The 20267-nt window shown below is 55.3% G+C and overlaps 2 protein-coding genes across 13 annotated transcripts in view; one reads left to right on the top strand and one right to left on the bottom strand.

The window, feature by feature from the left end:
* Positions 1 to 9840, top strand: part of LOC135191187 (protein CEPU-1) — a 480880-nt gene extending 471040 nt beyond the window's left edge. For 5 of the 6 annotated variants that reach the window (XM_064173250.1, XM_064173252.1, XM_064173255.1 and 2 more), the window contains exons 6-9: positions 5 to 125; positions 2105 to 2256; positions 5715 to 5747; positions 7860 to 9840. In XM_064173250.1, coding sequence (XP_064029320.1) covers positions 5 to 125; positions 2105 to 2256; positions 5715 to 5747; positions 7860 to 7960 — 407 coding nt within the window. In that variant the 3' untranslated portion in view covers positions 7961 to 9840. The remainder of the gene's footprint in view (positions 1 to 4; positions 126 to 2104; positions 2257 to 5714; positions 5748 to 7859) is intronic. The other variant, XM_064173254.1, reaches the window with a different exon arrangement.
* Positions 9841 to 11938: 2098 nt separating this feature from the next.
* Positions 11939 to 20267, bottom strand: part of OPCML (opioid binding protein/cell adhesion molecule like) — a 464999-nt gene continuing 456670 nt past the window's right edge. For all 7 annotated transcript variants that reach the window (XM_064173259.1, XM_064173258.1, XM_064173261.1 and 4 more), the window contains 5 exons: positions 17687 to 17812; positions 17318 to 17452; positions 17105 to 17225; positions 15576 to 15727; positions 11939 to 14894 (listed from right to left, as the gene is read on the bottom strand). In XM_064173259.1, coding sequence (XP_064029329.1) covers positions 14794 to 14894; positions 15576 to 15727; positions 17105 to 17225; positions 17318 to 17452; positions 17687 to 17812 — 635 coding nt within the window. In that variant the 3' untranslated portion in view covers positions 11939 to 14793. The remainder of the gene's footprint in view (positions 14895 to 15575; positions 15728 to 17104; positions 17226 to 17317; positions 17453 to 17686; positions 17813 to 20267) is intronic.

Genomic DNA, 20267 nt, shown 5'->3' with positions numbered 1-20267 from the left:
ACAGACCCACCCTTCATCTCGGATGCAAAGAGCACTGGGGTGCCAGTGGGGCAGAAGGGAATCCTACTCTGTGAAGCTTCTGCTGTCCCCTCTGCTGACTTCCAGTGGTACAAAGATGACAAGAGGTGAGAGTCTGGGGTGGGAGGGGGCACAGTGGGTGGATGTGGATGGACTGATCCCTGTGAGCTGTACCTGGTGACAGCAGCTTCATGACAGAACAGAATCACAGAACCTTAGATGTTGAAAGGGACCTCCAGAGATCATCCAGTCCGACCCCCTGCCAAGGCAGCATCACCCAGGGTAGTCTGCACAGGAAGGCATCCAGGTGGGTTTTGAAAGTCTCCAGAGAAGGAGACTCCACAGCCCCTCTGGGCAGCCTGCTCCAGGGCTCTGTCACCCTCACTCTGAAGAAGTTTCTCCTCATGCTGAGATGAAGCCTTCTGTGTTCCAGTTTGTAGCCATTGCTCCTTGGCTTATTGCTGTGGACCACCAAAAAGAGATTGGCTCCATCCACTTAACACACACCCCTCAGATATTTGTACACATTGCTCAGATCCCCTTTCTGCCTTCTCTTCTCCAGACTAAGCAGCCTCAGGGCTCTCAGTCTTTCTTCGTAGGGAAGCTGCTCAAGTCCCTCAGTCATCCTTGTGGCTCTCTGCTGGACTCTCCAGCAAGTCCCTGTCTCTCTTAGCAGGTCTCTCTCTTGTCTCTCTCAACAGGGCTGCTGTAGCCAGCTGCATAAATGAGGGCATTTGTGGGTGGGGGGAGATCCTTGCAGGAGCCTCTGTCAGATAGGGTTTGGTCTTCATCTGGGCAGGCAGGGTGGCTGCTGCCTGTGCCTCTGGTTTGTGGTGTCATGGTTAATCCCTGCCTGGGGGAAGCATAGCAGCTGAGAGTGATATTGGCAGCACAAATCCAAGCCCTTAGGATGAAACCTCTGTCATCTCTTCAGGCACTGGCCAGAAGGCAGTGGCAGCCCCTTGCTCTCAGAAGGCAGGAGAAGTGTGAGGTTGGGTTGGCTGTGCTGCAGAGATGGTTTGGGTTGGCTGTGCTGCAGAGATGGTTTGGGTTGGCTGTGCTGCAGAGATGGTTTGGGTTGGCTGTGCTGCAGAGGTGGTTTGGGTTGGCTGTGCTGCAGAGGTGGTCTGGGTTGGCTGTGCTGCAGAGGTGGTTTGGGTTGGCTGTGCTGCAGAGGTGGTTTGCCTGGTGCTGGGCTGAAAGTCTCCTTTTTTAGGTCAACCAGCAGCTCCCAAGTCCTGCTCAGGCAGCAGCACGGGGATGTGGATGGAAAGCACAGAGAGGGGCACCACAGCCAGGGGTAGGGTCCCAGGGTTAAGGTTTCTGACAGCCCCCAAAGGGCTTTTTTAATCCCTTTTTGCATTGTTTCTCCTGTCGAAGCCCAGTGAGGCTGTTGCATAGCAAAGCACAGGAGAAGCCACTAGCGAAGAGGCCTGTTGGAGCCCAAAAGGATGCTCCAGCAGCTGGAGGAGAGGCTGGGGCTGCCCTGCCTCTGCTGTCTGGGAGGAAAGGAGCAGGCAGAGGGTACAAAGCAGTGGATGTTTGCCTGGCAGATGAAAGGCTTTGCTCAGAAGTAGGTCAGATCATGAGGGCCTGTAAAACAGCAGTGGGAGCAGCCTCAGCCTGCCTGGATCGGCCATCAGACCCCAGCCCAGGCCAGAGTGGGGATCCAGGAGGAATTAACACGTACAAGAGCTGCAGGAGCAGAGCAGGAGGGAGCCAGAGGGAGCCACTCTTCAGCTGAGTGGGAAGGAGGCTTTCCTAGACGCCTGGCTATGTGGGCATCCCTTCCTCTGCACGGCACTGGCAAGCCGCCAAGCCACCCTCTTCAGCAGTGACCACATCTGTGAGGATGCTTGTAGGCAGCATGTGGAAGGCATAGGTTGGCAGCTAGGGGCTGAGGCCCAGCGGAGCAGTGTCCATCTCCCATAGCTCTCCCAGTACTTTCCCTTCTCCCTCCTCATGTCTGATCATTTCTCCAGGCCCTCTCAGGCAGGACCAAGGGAAGGCATGTCACAGAAACTCATAAGCACTCCTGCTCCTAACACCATCCCCATGACCCTCTCCCCCTCTGCTTTTCTCCCAGGCTGGCTGAAGGACAGAAAGGCCTGAAAGTGGAGAACAAAGCCTTCTTCTCCAGACTGACTTTCTTCAACGTCTCTGAGCAGGACTATGGCAACTACACCTGCGTAGCCTCCAACCAGCTAGGAAACACCAACGCCAGCATGATCCTCTATGGTGAGTGGGGCTGAGGGAGCTGGCTTGACAGAGAGGTTGGTGACATACGACACACAGGATGGGTCTCATTTTGTCTTCTGGGGGAGAAGTGCATTGGCTGGTGACCCTTTCTGCCCTGACACATGGGCTGGAGGCCACAGAGAGCCAAGGGAAAGCCTCCAAACTTAACTCCCAACTCAGGTCCCATAGCTGCCAGTGTTGAGAAGTGCTGAGCCCTGTGCATGGTGTCCATTGTTAATGCAAAGTTAGGACTTGGCTGTGGATTTCCATCCACACAACTGCTATCAGAGGTCCCAGGAGAGCTCCTGTTCAAAGACCTTCTCCCATGCTGATCAGTGCTTAGGATCCTCACAGCAAACCTGTGGGACTGTGCTGCAGGCTGCTGCTTGGGGCACCCTCTGATCATCCCAGAATAAGCAGCTCCTATGGCTCCACCACCTTCCAGGTCACATTTTCTGCTCCTGCTAAGCAGATATATTCCTTGTCCTGTTGTCAGAGGGAAGAAGGGAGGTGCAGGGGGCAGGGATGGGGAGGTTCTTTGTGCCCTGATCTGGGGACATGCCAGCTCTAGGATGAGTGGGATGCATCCCCATGACATCATGGGCAGCTGGGAAGGGCTGTCCTTGCTGGACACATTTGTCAAGCATCTTCAGGTGGTGGCAGAGCTAGGGGACAATGCCATGCTCCCCAGATCCCTGTCATTGTCACCAAGGGTTGGAGATGGGTTTTTTTCCCTGACAGTGGTTCAGGGCAGGTGGTCCCCACTGGGAGGAGTGCAGCCTGGGGACCTCTGTCCTCCCCTGACATCACCCTGACGTCGTCCTTCTCCTTGTCACTCACCCTTCCCTTGGCTGTTGCACCCCTGTGGCAAGCACTGGCTGTGGGGGACATTAATAGCAGCCTGTGGTAAGCAAAAGCATCACTTTCCTTCAGCCTGGAGCCATCCTGGTGTTGCAAACCCTTTCCTATTGCATACAGAGGATTTAATTAGACCCACAGGGAGCCTGCAGGAGATCTCTTCCATAGGAGAGACAGGGCTAGAGTGCAGCAGGGGCCTGGGGAGCCCAAATGAGGGGGCTTGGCTGGTTTGTAGGTGTGTGGTGGTTGCAAGAAGTAGAAAGAAGGAATCATCCTGAGTTAGGAGGAAGGATGTCTTTGGAAATCTGATCTCCCTGTGCTGCTGTCCTCTTGCACACGTTGGCAGAAGACAATGCCCATCTCATGGCTTCCTTCTGTTGTCTGCTCGGGAGGGAAGCTTTTCTAGTTCAGCACGAGTGGCCATGGTGACCAGCTCAGCAGGGGCTCTGTGGTGTTTGTCACTTTTGCCATGCAGTGGATTGTGTCCCTCCCCCCTCTAATGCTCTGCACTTCTTTTGGTCTTTGTCTTCCTTCTAGATAGTTCTGTCCTCCTTGCCACCAGGTGCCACTGTCCCTGGCACACCACTGCCTTCCTGGCACACCACTGCCTTTGTAAAGTCATAACTAAAGTCTTCTAAAGTATTCTCTGCCACTTTCTCCCTGGGATGGCAATAAGTGAGCCTGGACAATTCCAACTGGATTTCTACTGCCTTGTCTTTTCCTTACGTCTTGATCCTGTCTGGAGGGGGAGGATAAACCTTCCTTGGCCCTAGGGCTCAGATCTAGGGCCCAGGAGCTTGGTGATGCAGAGCACACAGGGATAGTGAGCAGTGCTGGAGCAGGAGTTGGGTTATTTAGGGTGTTTGTTGCAGTGTGCTTAGGGTGTTTGATGCAGTGTGGTTAGGGTGTTGTTGCAGTGTGCTCAGGGTGTTTGATGCAGTGTGCTTAGGGTGTTTGTTGCAGTGTGCTTAGGGTGTTTGTTGCAGTGTGCTTAGGGTGTTTGCTGCAGTGTGCTTAGGGTGTTTGTTGCAGTGTCCTTAGGGTGTTTGCTGCAGTGTGCTTAGGGTGTTTGCTGCAGTGTGCTTAGGGTGTTGTTGCAGTGTGCTTAGGGTGTTTGTTGCAGTGTGTTTAGGGTGTTTGCTGCAGTGTGCTTAGGGTGTTTGCTGCAGTGTGTTTAGGGTGTTGCAGTGTGCTTAGGGTGTTTGTTGCAGTGTGCTTAGGGTGTTTGTTGCAGTGTGCTTAGGGTGTTGTTGCAGTGTGCTTAGGGTGTTGTTGCAGTGTGCTGTGCAAGGCTTATTAAGACCCCAGAGAGCAATGTCTGCTTCTTCCTATCACAGAATGGCAGAATGCATAGGGTTGGAAGGTACCCTTGAAGGGTATCTTGCCCAACCCCCCAGCAGTGAGGGGCTGGGTGTGGTTCAGAGGAGCCTCGGCCCAGGGAAGGGCTTTGTCTAGTGAGAGCAGAGGATGCCAGGCTCCACACTGTCCCATTTTGGATGCTCAGCTCCATCCCTGTAGCCCCAGTGCAGAACTAACCTTGGGTGTTAATGAACCTCATAACCATTTGTGTGCCCCCCCCCAAAAAAGTCTGTCTCTAAGTGATGAACATTAGCATCTTTACCTGCCCGTTAAGCCATCATTAGTGTTGCCTAGGAACTATCTCAGCTCTCTTCTCCACCAGCCCTCCTGGTAATCAATGTCCCAAATAACCTCATTTTTTAGGGAGGTGGACACCTCTGGCACCAGAGAGCCCAGCTCCAGCCTTGCCACTGCCTTAGGGTGGCCATGCTGAGCCCCAGCATAGCCTGAGCCCCATGCACATCCTTCACTTCCATGTTGTAGGTTCTCTATGGCTTTATGAGGTTAAAATCTTAATTATCATGGCCCCTTGGTCTGGCTCTGTAGATGCAGGTTGGATGAAAAGCTCTCAAAATGGAACTCAGCCTCTCTCTGATAGTGGCTTCAGGAGAGCTGTTATTTGGTTCCTGACCTGTGAGTGATGTTTTGCAGGGTTTGGGTTGCAATTGACAGCATTTGGGGGAGATGCAGCAAAGCATCCCACAAAAATCTAAGCTTAGTTTATGGTCCCACTTAGCTTTGTGGGTCTGGCTGTGAATCTCATCAGGGAGCAGCACTGGAGTCCTTTGACTGTCCATCATTTCCAGGCAGCCAGAGTGATTTAATGATCCTTTCAGTCTATATTAATCAAGTGTCCTTGTGGGGTGACAAGGAGTAACGGGCACAAACTTGAACAGAAGAGCTTCCATCTGAAGTCAAAGATTCTGTGGATGAGAGGGGTGAGCCCCCAAGCCCCAGCCCTGCAGTTTCATTTTTCTCTTGGAGTACAACCATGGCCTCTAACAGGATCTCCCCATGTCAGGGCTCTTGCAGTTGGTTCATCCCAGCTCATGCAGCACTTTTCCCAGAGAGTGATGCTGGTCCCAGAGGAGTGGGGCCCAACTTGGGCACCAGGAGCCCACTTGCTCCCCCATGCCCTTCTCTTCCCCAGGCCCAGGTGGAAGCAGGCTGAGGGAGATTTCTCAAGCCCACACTTTCCCTTGCCCTTCTGCCCTAACTTTCCCTTGTTCTTTAATTTTTAGAAGAGACAACAACTGCTCTGACACCCTGGAAAGGTCAGTAATTCGGGGACCCCCCCCAATGCCAGTGCTCCCTCTGCTGTTTCCCCATGAGACCCTCCAGCTCCTGCCCCAACTTCTCCCAGTGGCAACTATGGCACCTCCTGTCCCACCACCCCACCTCTCCTGCTGGGATAGCAATAAATTAGGCCTTTCTTGCTGCTGTCCAACTTCCCTCCCATCCTGGCTCCTCCCTGCCAGCCTTCTGTGCCCCTCTGGTAGCAATCTCTGCCCTCTGCATGCCTCGTTGCCCTGCTGCAGTCCCCCATTCCCTCCCCGTGGCCCCTGTGCTCCCCCTGGAAGCAGAAGGTCTCTGTGGTCTTCTTTCCCTGTGTTGCTGTGTAAATGGGGTTGTAGTAGCAAATTTCTCCTCTGGGATGCTTCTAGTGCCTTTTTTCCCTGGGATACAGCAGAGATGGAGAAGTGTCTGGTGTCCTTCCTGGATTTATCTGTGGCCACAGTGGCCATGCCATCTCATCAACCAGCCAGCCAGTCTGGTGTCATCTCCAGCGACTGACACTTGGTGTCAAGTGATAGGACAAGAGGGAATGGCCTCGGGTTGCATCAGGGAGATTTAGATTGGATATTAGGGAGAATGTCATCAGCAAAAGGGTTATCAGGCACTGGAACAGGCTGCTCAGGGAGGTGGTGGAGGCACCATCCCTGGAGGGGTTTGAAAGACCCTTGGATGAAGTGCTTGGGGATGTGGTCTGACAGTTGAGTGCAGGGAGATGTTAGGCTATAGCTGGACTCTAGGATCTTAGGCTCTTTTCCAGCAGGAGATTCTATGGTTCTGTGATCTTAATTTGGAGGTCCATAGGCTGCCAGCTTCGTTTGTGGTGCACTGAGTCAGTCAGCCCTTGGGATGACTTCTAGTAGGTGCTGGAAGGGCTCCAGAGTTGGAATGGAGACTATGGTGTCTCCAGAGCTTCCCCTGCACAAGGCTCCCTGTGTGAGGCCAGGCTTTGAGACCAGGTGGGAAGTGCTGTGAGGTGTCTGGGAGAGTGCTGGGGGAGTACCACTGGCAGCAGACAAAGTGGTTCATGGTTGGCAGTGTCCCAGTTGAGCTGTGCAGTGGGAGGATGAGTCTATCAGACATCATGGGCACATTCTTGGGCACAGCAGCAGCCTGGGTGCCATTCCAAAGTCTCTTCTCCCCCCACAGACAGCTCTTTGGGATGTCTTGGTGAAAAGCTGCTAGGTCATTCTCTGTCAGGAGCCTTGAGCTTCTCAGCCTCCATGATCCCCCCGAAAGTGGCCATGGCTCTTGTGTCCCCCCCTTCCTCATCACAGCTCATTCTTCTTGGGATGCTCCAGACCTAGGGGCAGTGTGTTACTACTGACAAGGCACTCTGGAGATGGGGCAAACACAACTCCTGGGTGTAGCTGTGTTGGTGGTGTGTCTGCTGGGTTGGCAGGTGGCTCTTTTGTACCTCCAAAGCAGATTATAAGTGGGGAACAATGGGATGGGCACCCCTGTGCTAGCTCCTCAGGGCTGGCAGAGGGTTGGTAGTGTTGGGAAAAGCTATTACCTCCAGCGTGAATGTGACCAGAAACTTGGACAAATTTTGGAGGAGAGGCAAAGGAGCAGGAGATGAAGATTTGAGGCTACAGTAGCACCATGGCAGGTTATGACTCAGGGTTTAGTGGGGATGAGAACGGCTGGCACCATGCTCTCAAGGATGGCACAGGTGGATGAGAACATAGAATGGTTTAGGTTGGAAGGGACCTCAAAGGTCATCCAGTTCCAACCCCCTGCCTCATCCAATCTGGTCTTGAACAGCTCCAGGGAGGGAGCATCCACAACCTCCCTGGGCAACCTCTGCCAGTGTCTCACCAATCCCCAGCGCAATGCCCTCTCACTGGAATTGTTCAGGGCCAAGCTGAACAGGGCCTTGGACACGCTGGTCTAGCAGGAGGTGTCCTTGCCCCACAGCAGGGAGTTGGAACTAGATGACCTTTCAAGTCCCTTCCAGCGCAAGCCTTGGTGCTGTGTGCGGTAACGGCGGGTGCCCAGCTGCCGCAGGTCGGTCAGGTTAGCGTAGCATTTGCTGGGGCTTTGCTGGCTGTGTGGCTGACCCAGGTGGGTGCTTCTCTTTCTCGGTGCAGGCCCGGGCGCAGTGCACGACGGCAACAACGGTGCGTGGCGGCGAGCTGGCTGCCTGTGGCTGCTGCTCCTGCCTCTCGTCCAGCTCGCCTGCCAGTTTTGACCCCAGAGCCAGCCCGCGGAGTAGTGGCGGTGACGTCCACGGCCAGCGAGCGCAAGCAGAAAGGAGAGGAAGAAGATGATGAAGATGAAGATGATGAAGAAGAAGTGTTCACCGTTTCTGAAAATAATCATAAGAATTGAGAGAGTATCCGGCCAGGCCACCCGGGGGAGGGGGAGAGAGGATAAACCACTCCAAAAGCCGCAACGGGAATTTGGAAAGGAGAGAAAAGGGGAAAAAACAAAAAGTAATCCAAGGCTTCCTGCTGAAGATGCACCACAGCTCAGTCTTTTCTTTCTGCCCTATGGTCCTTTGGGGTTTGGGGTTTTTGGTTTTCTTTTTGGTCTCCAAGCCCTTTTTTTCCCCACCCCCACCCCAGCCCTTTTTCACCGTTCTCAGCACGGAGGACGGGTGAGGCTGTCAGGGCATGGCGCTTCCCCCTCATCCCTTCCCGTCCCCTTCGCCGCCCACCCTTGCTCACGGGGAGCTCTCTGGTTTTCTTCTTTGCCACGGTTTCCCTGGCTTCTCATGGGCCGTGCCACCATTTGTGTTCCAGAATAGATATATATATATATATATCTCCACACATACATATATATATATATATGTGTATAGATATATAGATCTTCAACAGCTACCAATGGAAAGGGAGGGAGGAGACCGGCGTCGAGCCACCCGTCCATCCAGCCACCCACGGACATCGTGAATGATAAAGAGATTCTGAGTCACGGTTAATTTTATTGAGTGTATTTTCTGATATGAGCCTAGAACTCTTAGTTCCTTAAAAAAAAAACAAAAATAAAAGGCAAAAACAAACGAACAAACAACAGAAATGCAAAAAAAAAGAAAAAAGAAAAAAGAGGGGAGGAGAACAACAACAAACAACAGCAACAACAAAAACAAAGGAGAAAATAATGGTACTAATAGTAATGAAACCCAGGGGCAGCAAGCGGAGAGAAGTTGGTTCACCAAGGGCTGTACAACCACACACAGGCGACCGGCCGAGGAGGTGGATGAGCCCAATGAGTCAGCACAGAGGAGGAGAGGAGAAGGAGGAGGAGGAGGAGGAGGAGAAGAAGGAGGAGGAGAAGGAGGAGAAGGAGGAAGAGGAGGAGGAATCCCATGCTGAATGCCCCCTGAATCCATCCCAAACAAGCGGCCGTGCCGAACACTTCCCGCCAGGGGCACGGCAACGCGAGGCGGAGGGAGCCGCCAACTCTTTTTTCTGGGCTATATATATACATAGAGTATATAGAAATATACATATCTATATATATATAATTCTTTTGTTTGGTTAGGGTTCCAGCCACGGCTGCCAGCAGGGTCCTTCCGCTGCCATTACTGCATGCTGTATATGGAGTTAGGTGTCTGTCGCTCCTCAACCAGACCAACGTCCTGGCCCACGCGTCCCCCCCCAGAAGAAAAAAGCCCTTTCCTCTCCTTTCCGGAGCGGGGCCGTGGAGGAAGAGGAGTCTGGGCGTTTCTCTCCATCAGCCCCTCCCTCCCCAGCCCCTTTTGCAGTGGAATGCTGTGAGCTGGGGGCCAGAGGGGGATCTATATAGCTCAGTTTTATATTTTTATATATATATATATGTATGTATCTCTGTGTGTGTGTGCGTGTGTGTGTGTGTGTATATATATATATATATATATATAAAAGAAAAACAGAAGGAGAAGAAGGAGAAGCACTTGGCACCAAACCATGGAACCAGTCTCCTCGCTGTCTTCTTTCTGGTGAGGATCTGTCCCATGGTTGTTTTTTTCCCCCCCCTCCTTCGGTTTCCTTTCCTTTCCCCGTGGCCGAGGGCAGGGGCACGCTGGGAGCGCGGGCGGGCGGCGAGGGGCCTCTCTCTGCCTATCCATTAAAACGATTGTTCCATGTGGCCGCTCCGTCTGGTTGTGGTGGTCATTGCAGCAGCGGGGATCATCCCTGCGCTCTCCCTCTGTGCCCACCGGGATGGGGAAGGGATGTGGGGAAGGATGTTGGAGGAGGCACGTTGGGTGGGAGCTCTGAATCAGTTGTAACAGGCCAGGAGAGCGTTGGAGAGGTGGCACCTGGACCTCTCCAGTGAGCCCAGTGGGGATGTTGGCAGAGATGTGGCTTTGGTGAGTAGAAGGGGAGGGTGTGAGGCACGGCCCTGCCGTAGTGCCACCACACAAGAGCCCACTCAGAACCCCAAAACCTTTTCTGTGTAGCACTCCACTCTGGTGGCACAACGGTGCAGAGGATGCTCATGGAGTGGCTGAAGTGAATTCCATCGGAGGGAGCAGCACAGCAACGTGAGGTGAGTGGAGGAAACCAAGTGCCATCTGCCAAGCTGAACACAGCCAGGGCCTGGGTGTAGGTGCCATGCAGATGAGGAGTGTGCCCAGCTTGTCTTGGCTGATGTCTTGTGTTTATGCTGATGTGCAGGTTACTCAGTGCTTCTGGTCCTCAGCCTCAACTGCAGGAGGCTCTGAGGTGCTGGCTTCTGCAAGTCACTCTGCCCATCTTTTGGTAGGATGAGCAGCAGATTGGTATCATGGTGGGACTCAGGTGGGGCTTTGTGTTTCTTGGCTCTGCAGTGAGCTTTATAACCCAGGAGATGAGCATGGAGAGCAAAAGGAGTGGCAGGCACCTCATGGTGTGGCATGAGGCAGCTGAACAATACCAGCATGGGGCAAGGGAAGAGGATCAAAGGCTTTACCACATGTCCCACATAAGAGACAGGGCAGTGATGATGTGGGACAGGAGCTTTCTACATGCCAGGGCCAGGATGGCATGGAAGGAGGTAGCCAGGCAGCCCAGCCCTGCTGGAGCCAAGCCTTTGCCAGCTTGATTTAGTGGAGAAAGTTGTCAAGCCTAGTGTTGTCATTGGGGTGCTCAGGGCAGCATCAGGCAGGCAGGGTGGCTCTGCCTTCAGGATCCCTCTCAGGAGGCCTGGCAGGATTTGGGGAACACTTACCTTCTTGTTTGGTTCATTTGAAGGGTCCAGCAGAGGTGTCCCTGATGTTGTGATAGCTCACCACAATGCCAGGATGGAGCTGTTCCCTCAGTAACTGACATCATGGCACAGCACTTGGTCCTCGTGGCCTTCCCATCCTGGGACAGTATGGCCAAGGTAAGTCAGCCTTAGGAATTCCCTAAGGAAGTGAAGATTCTCATCTGCTTGGTGGCCACACAAGGTCCAGTGGCACAGGCAGGAGCAAGCAGATCAGGTACCCAGGGGCAATCAGCAGCAGCCCAAGCAGGCCAGCAAGAAGTTTGGTCCCAGAGTCTCGTGGCAGCTGGTTCCATGTCAGAGGAGCCTGCTGAATGGTTTCTCCTGGTTGATGGGGGAGATAAGTGAGAGATCCCCTTGGGAGCAGGAATTGCAGCCTGCCCCCCCCACCCTTGTGTTTTTAGGGTAGCTGTGCTGTGCAGATACTGAGGATTGTGGCTTCTGTGCCACTTCCTCACAATCTTTGTCCCTCGATGAAGACATTTTGTCCATGTCTCACCATCAGGCTGAGTTAGGAGCACTTCAGCCCTAGGAGAATGTCACTGGCAGAGCTGTCCCATGTGCGAGGGTAGGTTTAGTCGCTGGAGTGAGAGCTGTCATGAGACAGTGGAGAAGATGCTGGGGATGGCTCAGTCACAGAAAGGAGGCAGCTGACCGTGTGCTGCTCTGCTGAGCGCAGGTGAGCGACGGGAGCAAAGCTGGTCCTTACCCCACAGGGGCTACATCAGCAGGTCTGTGCTCATCAGAAGCCATGCACTGAAGGCAGGTGGGACCCAGGACCCATTGGTGGAGCCAGGTCCAAGAGGAGATGCGTGGGATGGAGTGGGGGGTCGAGTTGAAAAGCAGCAGGACTCTGAAGTGTCACCATCCAGGGGTTGATGGAAAGAGGCTCCAGATGTTGTGTGAGGCTACAGGAGAGACGGAGGCCCCTGGTGCTTGGGCGCTGGGTGCCACATCCCTGCCTGGGGCACGCAGGGTCCGCGAAGCAAAGCCCCGAGGGTACAAAGTTCGTCAAACTTTATTGATACACTGCACAATCACAACCATCTCTTACTCTTGCCGCATTAGAAAAGGTTACAACTACAATGTAACATGCACAATCTCAGGTAGTAGAGCCACCCCTGGAATACAATGATCGACGGACACTGGAGACCGGCCGTCGGCACGAGGGACCCGAGAGCATCGCCCCCTCCTTCCCCCAAGCCCCGGGTGCCATCCCCCGAGCATCTGAATGGGGTTCACCTCCCTGCCAAGCTACGGCAGGGCCGGCCTCAGACAGCCAACACGTTCCTCACAATGGCACGTTACATGGCACAAGAAAGTTGAATGCCATCCTGGTGGAGGAGGGCAGGGGAGCAGAGTAGAGCCGAGGAGGAGAAGGACAGGCAGGGGCAGGCCCGGTGCCAGGTCTGCCTCCTGCAGTGCATGTCTGTGGCATCTCATCATTGTCCCCTCTCTCCAATACACCACAGCCTCTGGCCCTGTGTATTCAGAGCTAGTTTGCCGAGGAGAGAGAAATCTGAGGCTGGCACAGGGAGATGGTGAGGTGCAGGGGAGGCACAGACCAGGCAAGGTGTTGAGGAGAGGAGTCTCCTATGCCCCAAGGGTACTTTTGGAGTGGGCACAAGGGGAAGGATATGTGTGTGTGTCCCTGTGCTGGCTGAAGACAGTGGCATTCCTGCTCTGTAGCAGTGCCCAGGGCCAGAAGGTGCCACCTTCTGGGATGCCGGTGGAGAAGGGGCACAGCAGCACCTCAGGGACCACAAGACATGGACTTGCCTGGTCAGCGCCGTGCCATGCCGATCCCCACCAGTCAGGTAAGCCAATGTGCTGGGTCTGTGCCAGAGCAGCCCTCCACCTCCAGTCATGAGTTACTGTGTCAGTCAGCTGTGGTACATACTGGTTGAACATCCAGGATGAGGGGGCAGGAGCATCCATAGAGATTTTGTAGCTGTAGCTTCTTACTGTGACAGCCTTGTGACCTCCAGTGCCCGTCCCAGGTGCCTCACTGAGAGCAGGGATGAGGGAGGGTCATGGCTGCACTGGGGTTGGGGTGATGCGCCTTGTGGGCAGGGGCTGGATTTTTTCCTATCTTGTGCACCAAGGACCATCAGCCCCAGGTTCCTCACAGCCACAGAACACAGGACAGCAGGGCAAGAAGGTTTTGGCAGCAGTAGAGTTGGCATGGGAAGGACGGTGTGTGAGGGAGACCATTGCTCTTAAACCATATCAAGAAGAGAGGAAGACGAGGGGCAAGGCACAGGGAGGCGCTGGGTGGAGACAGGGAGCTGCTGTGTGTGCTTGCTCAGCGTGTCGCTGTAGAGTGTGGCTCCCTGTGACAAGCACAGGGTCTGGCACTGTGCGTGACTTTCCAGGAGGAGGACAGGAGGGTCTGTCCCTGGACAGTGGCCCCAAAACATTCCTGGGCAGACATGGAGCATCAGGAAGCCTCAGGGCTTCTCCTGGGTAACCAGTGGGAGAGGACATGGCACAGGGTGCTGTTGGGCATGCAGTTCTCTGCATAGAAAGATGATCTGGCTGCTGCTGTGCTGAGCAGCGGAGAAGGGTGCAGAAGCTCCAGGGTGGCTGGAGGAAGCAGAGGGCAGAGTCTGAGCCCTTCTCTGCAGGGTTGAATGCATCAGACTCTCCTTGGACAGGAGCATGTGGCAGGTGTGAGAAAAGGCAAAGCGTGGATGTTGCAGCTCAGGGTTGGCTTCTGTGGTTTTTCTATCCTCTGGGGAGGCAGAGATGCTTGGCTGAACAGTATGGGGAGGTCATGCCAAGAGATGGACCAGCAAGGCATGGAGTGGTCAAGGTGCAAACCTTGAGGCTGGGAGTGTGCAGATGGCCATGAGCATCTGAGACATAGCAAAAGGATCTTATCACTTGGAGTTTTGGGTTTGTTGTGTCACTCATTGCCTCCGCCTGGTGTTGGTGGTGCTGTGCTTTTGATGTGCAGGTCAGAAAGTGCTTGGAAATCCAGCCTGGAGAAATCTCCATGACAAGTGCCATCAGCACATCAGGGCAAGAGCCAAAAGGACATCAGAAGGGCAGCAGCAGAGCAGAAGGGGGTCTGGAGTGAGGAAAGGCAATGGCTCAACTACCCAATGTGTTGAGCCAGGGCATCTCAGTGTCCAGGATGGTGGGAAGGCTCTTGTCCACTTGAGGGCTACTGGTGGTCTGCAGGTCCTCACAGTTGTGGCAGAGCAGCCCTGTGTTGCCAGGATGGCAAGGTGGACTGTGGGGAGGTGGGACCTGTTGTTAGCTGGGATAACAAGCAGCAGGAGGTCCATGCCCCTTGAAGGACAGCCAGTTGTGCTGGGTGCCCCTCTCAGAAAGGGCGTGGAAGCAGAGGCGAGGCCAGGTGACAGGGGGTCAGCGACATCAGGGGTGCTGAGGAAGGAGCTTTGGCGGCGAGAACTGACATTCAGGACCAAGAGGGCTGAAGGCAGAGCCAGGGGGCTCCAACCTTGGGGTCTTTTTGGGCATAGGCGGCTTAGCGAGATGATGAGACAGATATCCCCGGCGACGGCTCCGGGTGGCCCCTGCTCCCACAGCTCCGTGCCCCCTCACGGTGGAGACGAGGTGGCCACGGGCAGCCCCGCCCGCCCGGGCCGCATCCCTGCGACGGGGGCGCGGGCGACAGTCTGGTGGCACGTGGTGGGGTCTGTACAGCGTAACCGGCGGCGAGAGCGGTCCCGGCACGTGGGAGACGGAGCCATCCTCGGACGCTTGACGATGGCGCCGGTCCTCCGGTCCATCGCCCGTCCGACGGAGTCCCCGGGCGGCGGGGCGGGCTGAGCCTGCGGCGGGGGAGAGGCGCACTGGGGCCTCCCGGGACCCTCCGCTCCCTTATCAAAAGTCGAGGAGGAGGCGAGCGAGGAGGGCAGCCCAGAGGCAGAGGCCGGCGGCTGCCCGGGATGCTGCGTTGCCGCCGTCATGCACTGCTCCGGGGCCTGGGCAGAGGAAAGAAGACAAAGGCTGGCACTGAGGCCTCTTTGTAACTCTCCCTGTGTTGCGCCGTGCCCCGCATAAGCTAACTGCCCTTCTCCCTGCTGCCGTCTCTGTGCACAACTCCCTGTGCCCCTGTCCCTGTCACGACCAACACCAATCACCTACCTGCACCTACCAGCACCTAAACCACCCAGCGTGCCTACCTGCACCTAAACAACCACTGCCCACTGCTGCTACTCATCCCAGGGCAGCAACCCAAGAAAAGGCCCCAAAGCATGCACCGAAAGCGTCTGAACACACAGCCTGGGCTCCTCTTCAGCCCTGCACTCCAGCAACACTCACAGCTTGGTCGAGACCCTCCTCTTCACCCACGTGAAGAAAATCTTCCATAGAAACAAACTCCACTGCACCCACACACCTGTGAGCCCATGAGTGCCATCTCCACCACCTGTTGGTGGCAATGAACCAAGGTGGCTCTCATCACTTGATACAGCTCCCTCTCTCTGTAGGACCTTGCTGCTACAATCTCACACCACTTGGCAGCTCCACACTGCTGACACCATTAAACAAAACCAGCTCCGTTCCACCACCCTCACCTCCTCCACCCTCACCTCTGCCACCCTCACCTCCTCCACTACTTCTTCTCCTCACAATGCCTTGCCAGAGAAACACAGGGCACCTACCATAGAGGATGATGCTGGCGTTGGTGTTGCCCAGCTTGTTGGTGGCCACGCAGGTGTAGTTGCCGTAGTCCTTCTCTGAGACGTTGAAGAAGGTCAGCGTTGACAGGCGGCCCTTGCTCTCGATCCTGACGCCCTCCAGCCCGTTTGCTAACCTGCCGGTGAATATGGCCACCAGCAGTCAGAGGATTGTCACACTGCCACTCTGGGACAGATTTTTCCCCCTCCCCAGACAAGCCCTCCTGTCTCACATGCAGACAGCCTCATGTATCCACAAGTTCCCTCACCACAAAATCACAGAATTAAGCAGTATAGAAAAGACCTCTGAGATGATGGAGTCCAACCTAGCACCTAACACCTTCAATTAACTAACCCCTGGCACTAAGTGCCTCATGCAGCCTCCTCTTAAACACCTCCAGGGATGGGGACTCCACCACCTCCCTGGGCAGCCCATTCCAATGCCAATCACTCTCCCTGGCAACAACTTCTTCCTAACATCCAGCCTGAACCTGCCCTGGCACAGGTTGAGGCTGTGTCCTCTTGCTCTGTTGCTGGGTGCCTGGCAGCAGAGCCCAACCCCAGCTGGCTACAGCCTCCCTTCAGGGAGCTGCAGGCAGCAATGAGCTCTGCCCTGAGCCTCCTCTGCTGCAGGCTGCAACCCCCCAGCTCCCTCAGCCTCTCCTCACAGGGCTCTGCTCCAGGCCCCTCCCCAGCCTTGCTGCCCTTCTCTCGACACCTTCCAGCACCTCAACATCTCTCTTGAATTGAGCCCAGAAATGAGTACAGCACTCAAGGGGTGGCCTGACAGTGCTGACTACAGAGGCAAAAAGGACTGCCCTGGTCCTGCTGGTCACCAGACTCCCCACACCCCACTGAGACAAGTTCTTTGCTCAAAAGCACACAATGCTCACCATCTCATAATCTGACTCCTCACAGCCCATGTGTTGAGCAGCAGTGTTAAGGTGCCAACCTCTAGAAGTCACAGCCACCATCCCCAGAAGGAGCAATACTGGGACCCCCCCTCAGGCCTTAACCAAGCACTTGGACCAACCAGCTACCTACAAGGAGGCTGCAGTGAGGTGGGGTTGGTCTCTTCTCTCTAGTATCAGGAATAGAACAAGAGGAACTGGCCTGAAATTGTGCCAGGGAAGGGTTTACTTTGGGTATTAGAACAAATTCTTTGCTTCAAGAGTGGTCAGGGATTGGCACAGGCTGCCCATGGAGGTGGTGGAGTTCCCATCACTGGAGGTGTGCAAGAAACCTGTGGCCCTGGCACCTGGGGACATGTTTTGGTGGCCATGGTGGTCCTAGGTTGCTGGTTGGACTCAATGATCTCGGAGGACTTTTCCAACCAAAACAATTCTGTGGCTCTGTGACTGTATAAACGAGCTCATCCCAACTTCCCTTCACACAAGGCTCTCAGCCTCCTCACCTCATCACTCTCCAGCCCCCAAGCTACTGAGGTTGCTTCCCAACTTGCCCCACCACACCCTTGTCATGGGAGACAGGGTGGGACCTCTGTGGCCCCTCACCTGGTGTCCTCCTTGAACCACTGAAACTCTGCCACCGGGACAGCCGAGGCCTCGCACTGCAGGATGCCCTTCTGGCCCACCGAGGCTCCTGTGTTCTTGGCATTGGAGATGTACGGTGGGTCTGCAGAGACAGCACGCCAGTCACACCACGCTCCACACACACACACACACAAACACACACACACACACCCCGCCCCTGTCCCTGGCACTCACAGTTGACAGTGACTCTGACTTTCCGCACGTCGGGCACGGCCACGTCGTTGACGGCGCTGCACTCGTACTCCCCGGACTGCTCCCGCGTGATGCCTGTGATCTCCAGGTACTCGTCCTCGCTCACAAAGCCCTGCCCTGGGAGAGGTCCCAAACACGTGGCACTGTCACCCTTCGCCCACGAAACCTCACACATCACCTAACAAGCATCCTCACCCTCATAGCAGGGCACATCACAGGCCCAGAAGCTCCACGACAGGCATCGCCTTTTTGCCACCTCATCCGCCTCTATCTGTCCATCCTGCAGAGGCCAGGCAGGACCCCTCCTGGCAGCCAGGCAGCTCACTCCCCACGGCCCGGGGCTGGTCTCACCTTTGCCAGAGAGGTGCCGCCACGTGACGGTGGGCTCCGGTCTGCCGAAGGCCAGGCACATGAGGGTCACGCTGCTGCCCTCGTTCACGGTGATGTCCGAGGAGATGTTGACGATCTGGGGGGGGACTGCAAGACAGCGACAAGAGGAAGGTCATCATCACCCAGCCATGCCAACTGTTCACCTCCAAAGAGTCACAGCCACAAGACCCACCCCATCACCCTGTCCAGCTGCCAACCACTCATCTCCAACCCAGCACCACAAACCAAAACTGAACCAGAGGTGCTGAGGGACCTCCTCGCCAGTTACTCAGACCCCCAAAGCTGGGTCCTGTTGTTGCCCTCAACAAGGCTCATGTTGGAGCATGGTTATGAAAGCTGCTTGCATTACAGTGTGTCTGCCACAGAGATTTACACAGGCTGCCCAGAGAGGTGGTGGAGTGCCCATCCCTGGAGGTGTTAAAGAAACCTATGGAGGTGTTTAAGGCCAGGCTGGATGAGGCTCTGGCCAGGCTGATCTAGGGTAGGGTGTCCCTGCCCATGGCAGGGGGGTTGGAACTGGCTGATCCTTGTGGTCCTTTCCAACCCTGACTGATTCTATGACATGACCCTTTGGGACATCGTTTAGTGCCCATGGTGGTGGGCTGATGGTTGGACTGGATGATCTTAGAGGGCTTTTCCAGCCAAAACAATTCCATGGTTCTCGGTCTGTTACTCCTTCAGGACATCCCCCTTGGCCTTGAGGCTGATGACAGAATGGGGGTGAGCTGCTCACCTTCCAGAGATGCAGGGGGCCAAAGCAATTCTGCACCACAAAATCCCTCCCCTCCCCTTATGCACAGTGCTGCCTTCCTTGAAAAACCTACTGCTAGAAGCAAATTAGACACAGGATTCACCCCGAGGAGCAGGACGACCTCACCGCAGCCACGAGCGCCGCGTGGATGATTTTGTCCACCCCATGTACCATAAGTCACTGGCAAGTTAATGCAGAACGTTTGGTAGAGCCCAGAATACATCTGTGCTGTAATTTCTTGTTTGGAAAGCTGGAGAGAGAAATTGGATGTGAAAGCGATGCCACTAAATTCAATAACAATAAGCCTGTGATTTATCTCCTTCCGCGGCTGCTTGAGACCCAACCTGCCTGCTTTGCACTCCCCACGGGTGCCAGGTTCTGCCATGATGCCATCCTGCCAAAGCAGGACCACCCAGGGCAGGCCATACAGCAATGTGTTCAGATGGGTCTTGAAAGTGTCTAGAGAAGGAGATGCCACAACCTCTCTGGGCAATGCCGTGGTGCCATGTCCTGTGATGGCACCTGTCTTGCTCAGGAGATCTGTCACAAACACAGCTGAGCTACCTCTGGGACCCTTGCAAAGGCCACCAGTCCCAGCACCAGGTGCCAGCACCACTTTTGCCCATGCTGCTGCTCCACAGCCGGTCCATCTGGGGGACAAAACTAAAGAGCTCAGATCACAGCACCAAGTTTGCAAAAGGCCTCCAAGACCATCAAGTCCAACCCTCTAACCACACCTTCATGACCACCAGACCCTATCCCAAAGTGCCATGGCCACGGTGTTCTTGCACATCTCCAGGGATGGTGGCTCCACCACCACCCTGGGCAGCCTGTGCCAGTCCCTGACCACTCTTGCAGCAAAGAAATTCTTCCTTGCAAGCTACCACTGCTGACCCAAGCGTGAGGAGGGCTGGGCCCTGCACTGCCGAGAGAGCCGCAGGTCTGGTGCCCGCCAGTGGGGGCAGCCCAGCCAGGCCAGGCCGGGCAGGAAGGGGCAGCACGTTGGCAATCCCTGCGCGCTGGTTGCCTCCATGTGCTGCTGACGCACAGGACGGCGCAGGCTGACTCATCTCCTGGCTGCTCCTCGCTGCCGAGCCCTCCCGGAGCCGCTCGCTGCCATGGCCCGGCTCTATTTTTAGCAGCTGGATCATTACTGCTGCACGCCTCAGAGCAAAGAGCTGCCAGCACGTGTGACCGATGTTCCTCCTCCCCATCATTAGCTCCTCATCCATTACATCCTCATCCTGGCTACAGCTTTCATAAGGTGAGAGATGATAGATGGAGATCTATGGGCTCTTCAAACCACCAGACAACAGCCACTTGCCCATGTCTGCTTGCCAGACAGGTGCTCAGAGGGTTGTCCCTGCCTACAGAAGGGGACATCTCTCCTCCGTTACTCAGCAGGGATGTGACTGCCTCCACAGACTCCATCCTCGGCTCCTCACGCCCTACCCCCTCTTGCACACCTCTTGTTTTGGGGAGATGCAGTATTCAGTCTGCTCCTTCAGGTCTCCAGCTGCACCCCTACCCCCTGACGGCTCAGACACCTACCAGAGCTTCCACCCCCTCCCTCCCTGGCTGCCTACAGTCCCACATTCTAGCCTCTGGCTCTGCGTGAGCCTCTCCACCACAGGCAGGATGGAGCTGTCAGAGGTGTCACTGCACAAGCACTCATTAGCGTGCAGAAAGTCAGCACAAAGACGGCAAATATGCTGAAAGCTCACATTTTGCTTGTGCTTTGCATCTCCTTCACAGATGAGAAGCACAGCAGGATGATGGCCACAGCCTCTG

The sequence above is a fragment of the Pogoniulus pusillus genome, chromosome 38 (genome assembly GCF_015220805.1).
Source record: "Pogoniulus pusillus isolate bPogPus1 chromosome 38, bPogPus1.pri, whole genome shotgun sequence".
Classification (NCBI taxonomy): domain Eukaryota; kingdom Metazoa; phylum Chordata; class Aves; order Piciformes; family Lybiidae; genus Pogoniulus; species Pogoniulus pusillus.
The sequence above is the reverse complement of the archived record's forward strand: the minus strand, read 5'-3'. Positions and strand labels throughout refer to the sequence as shown.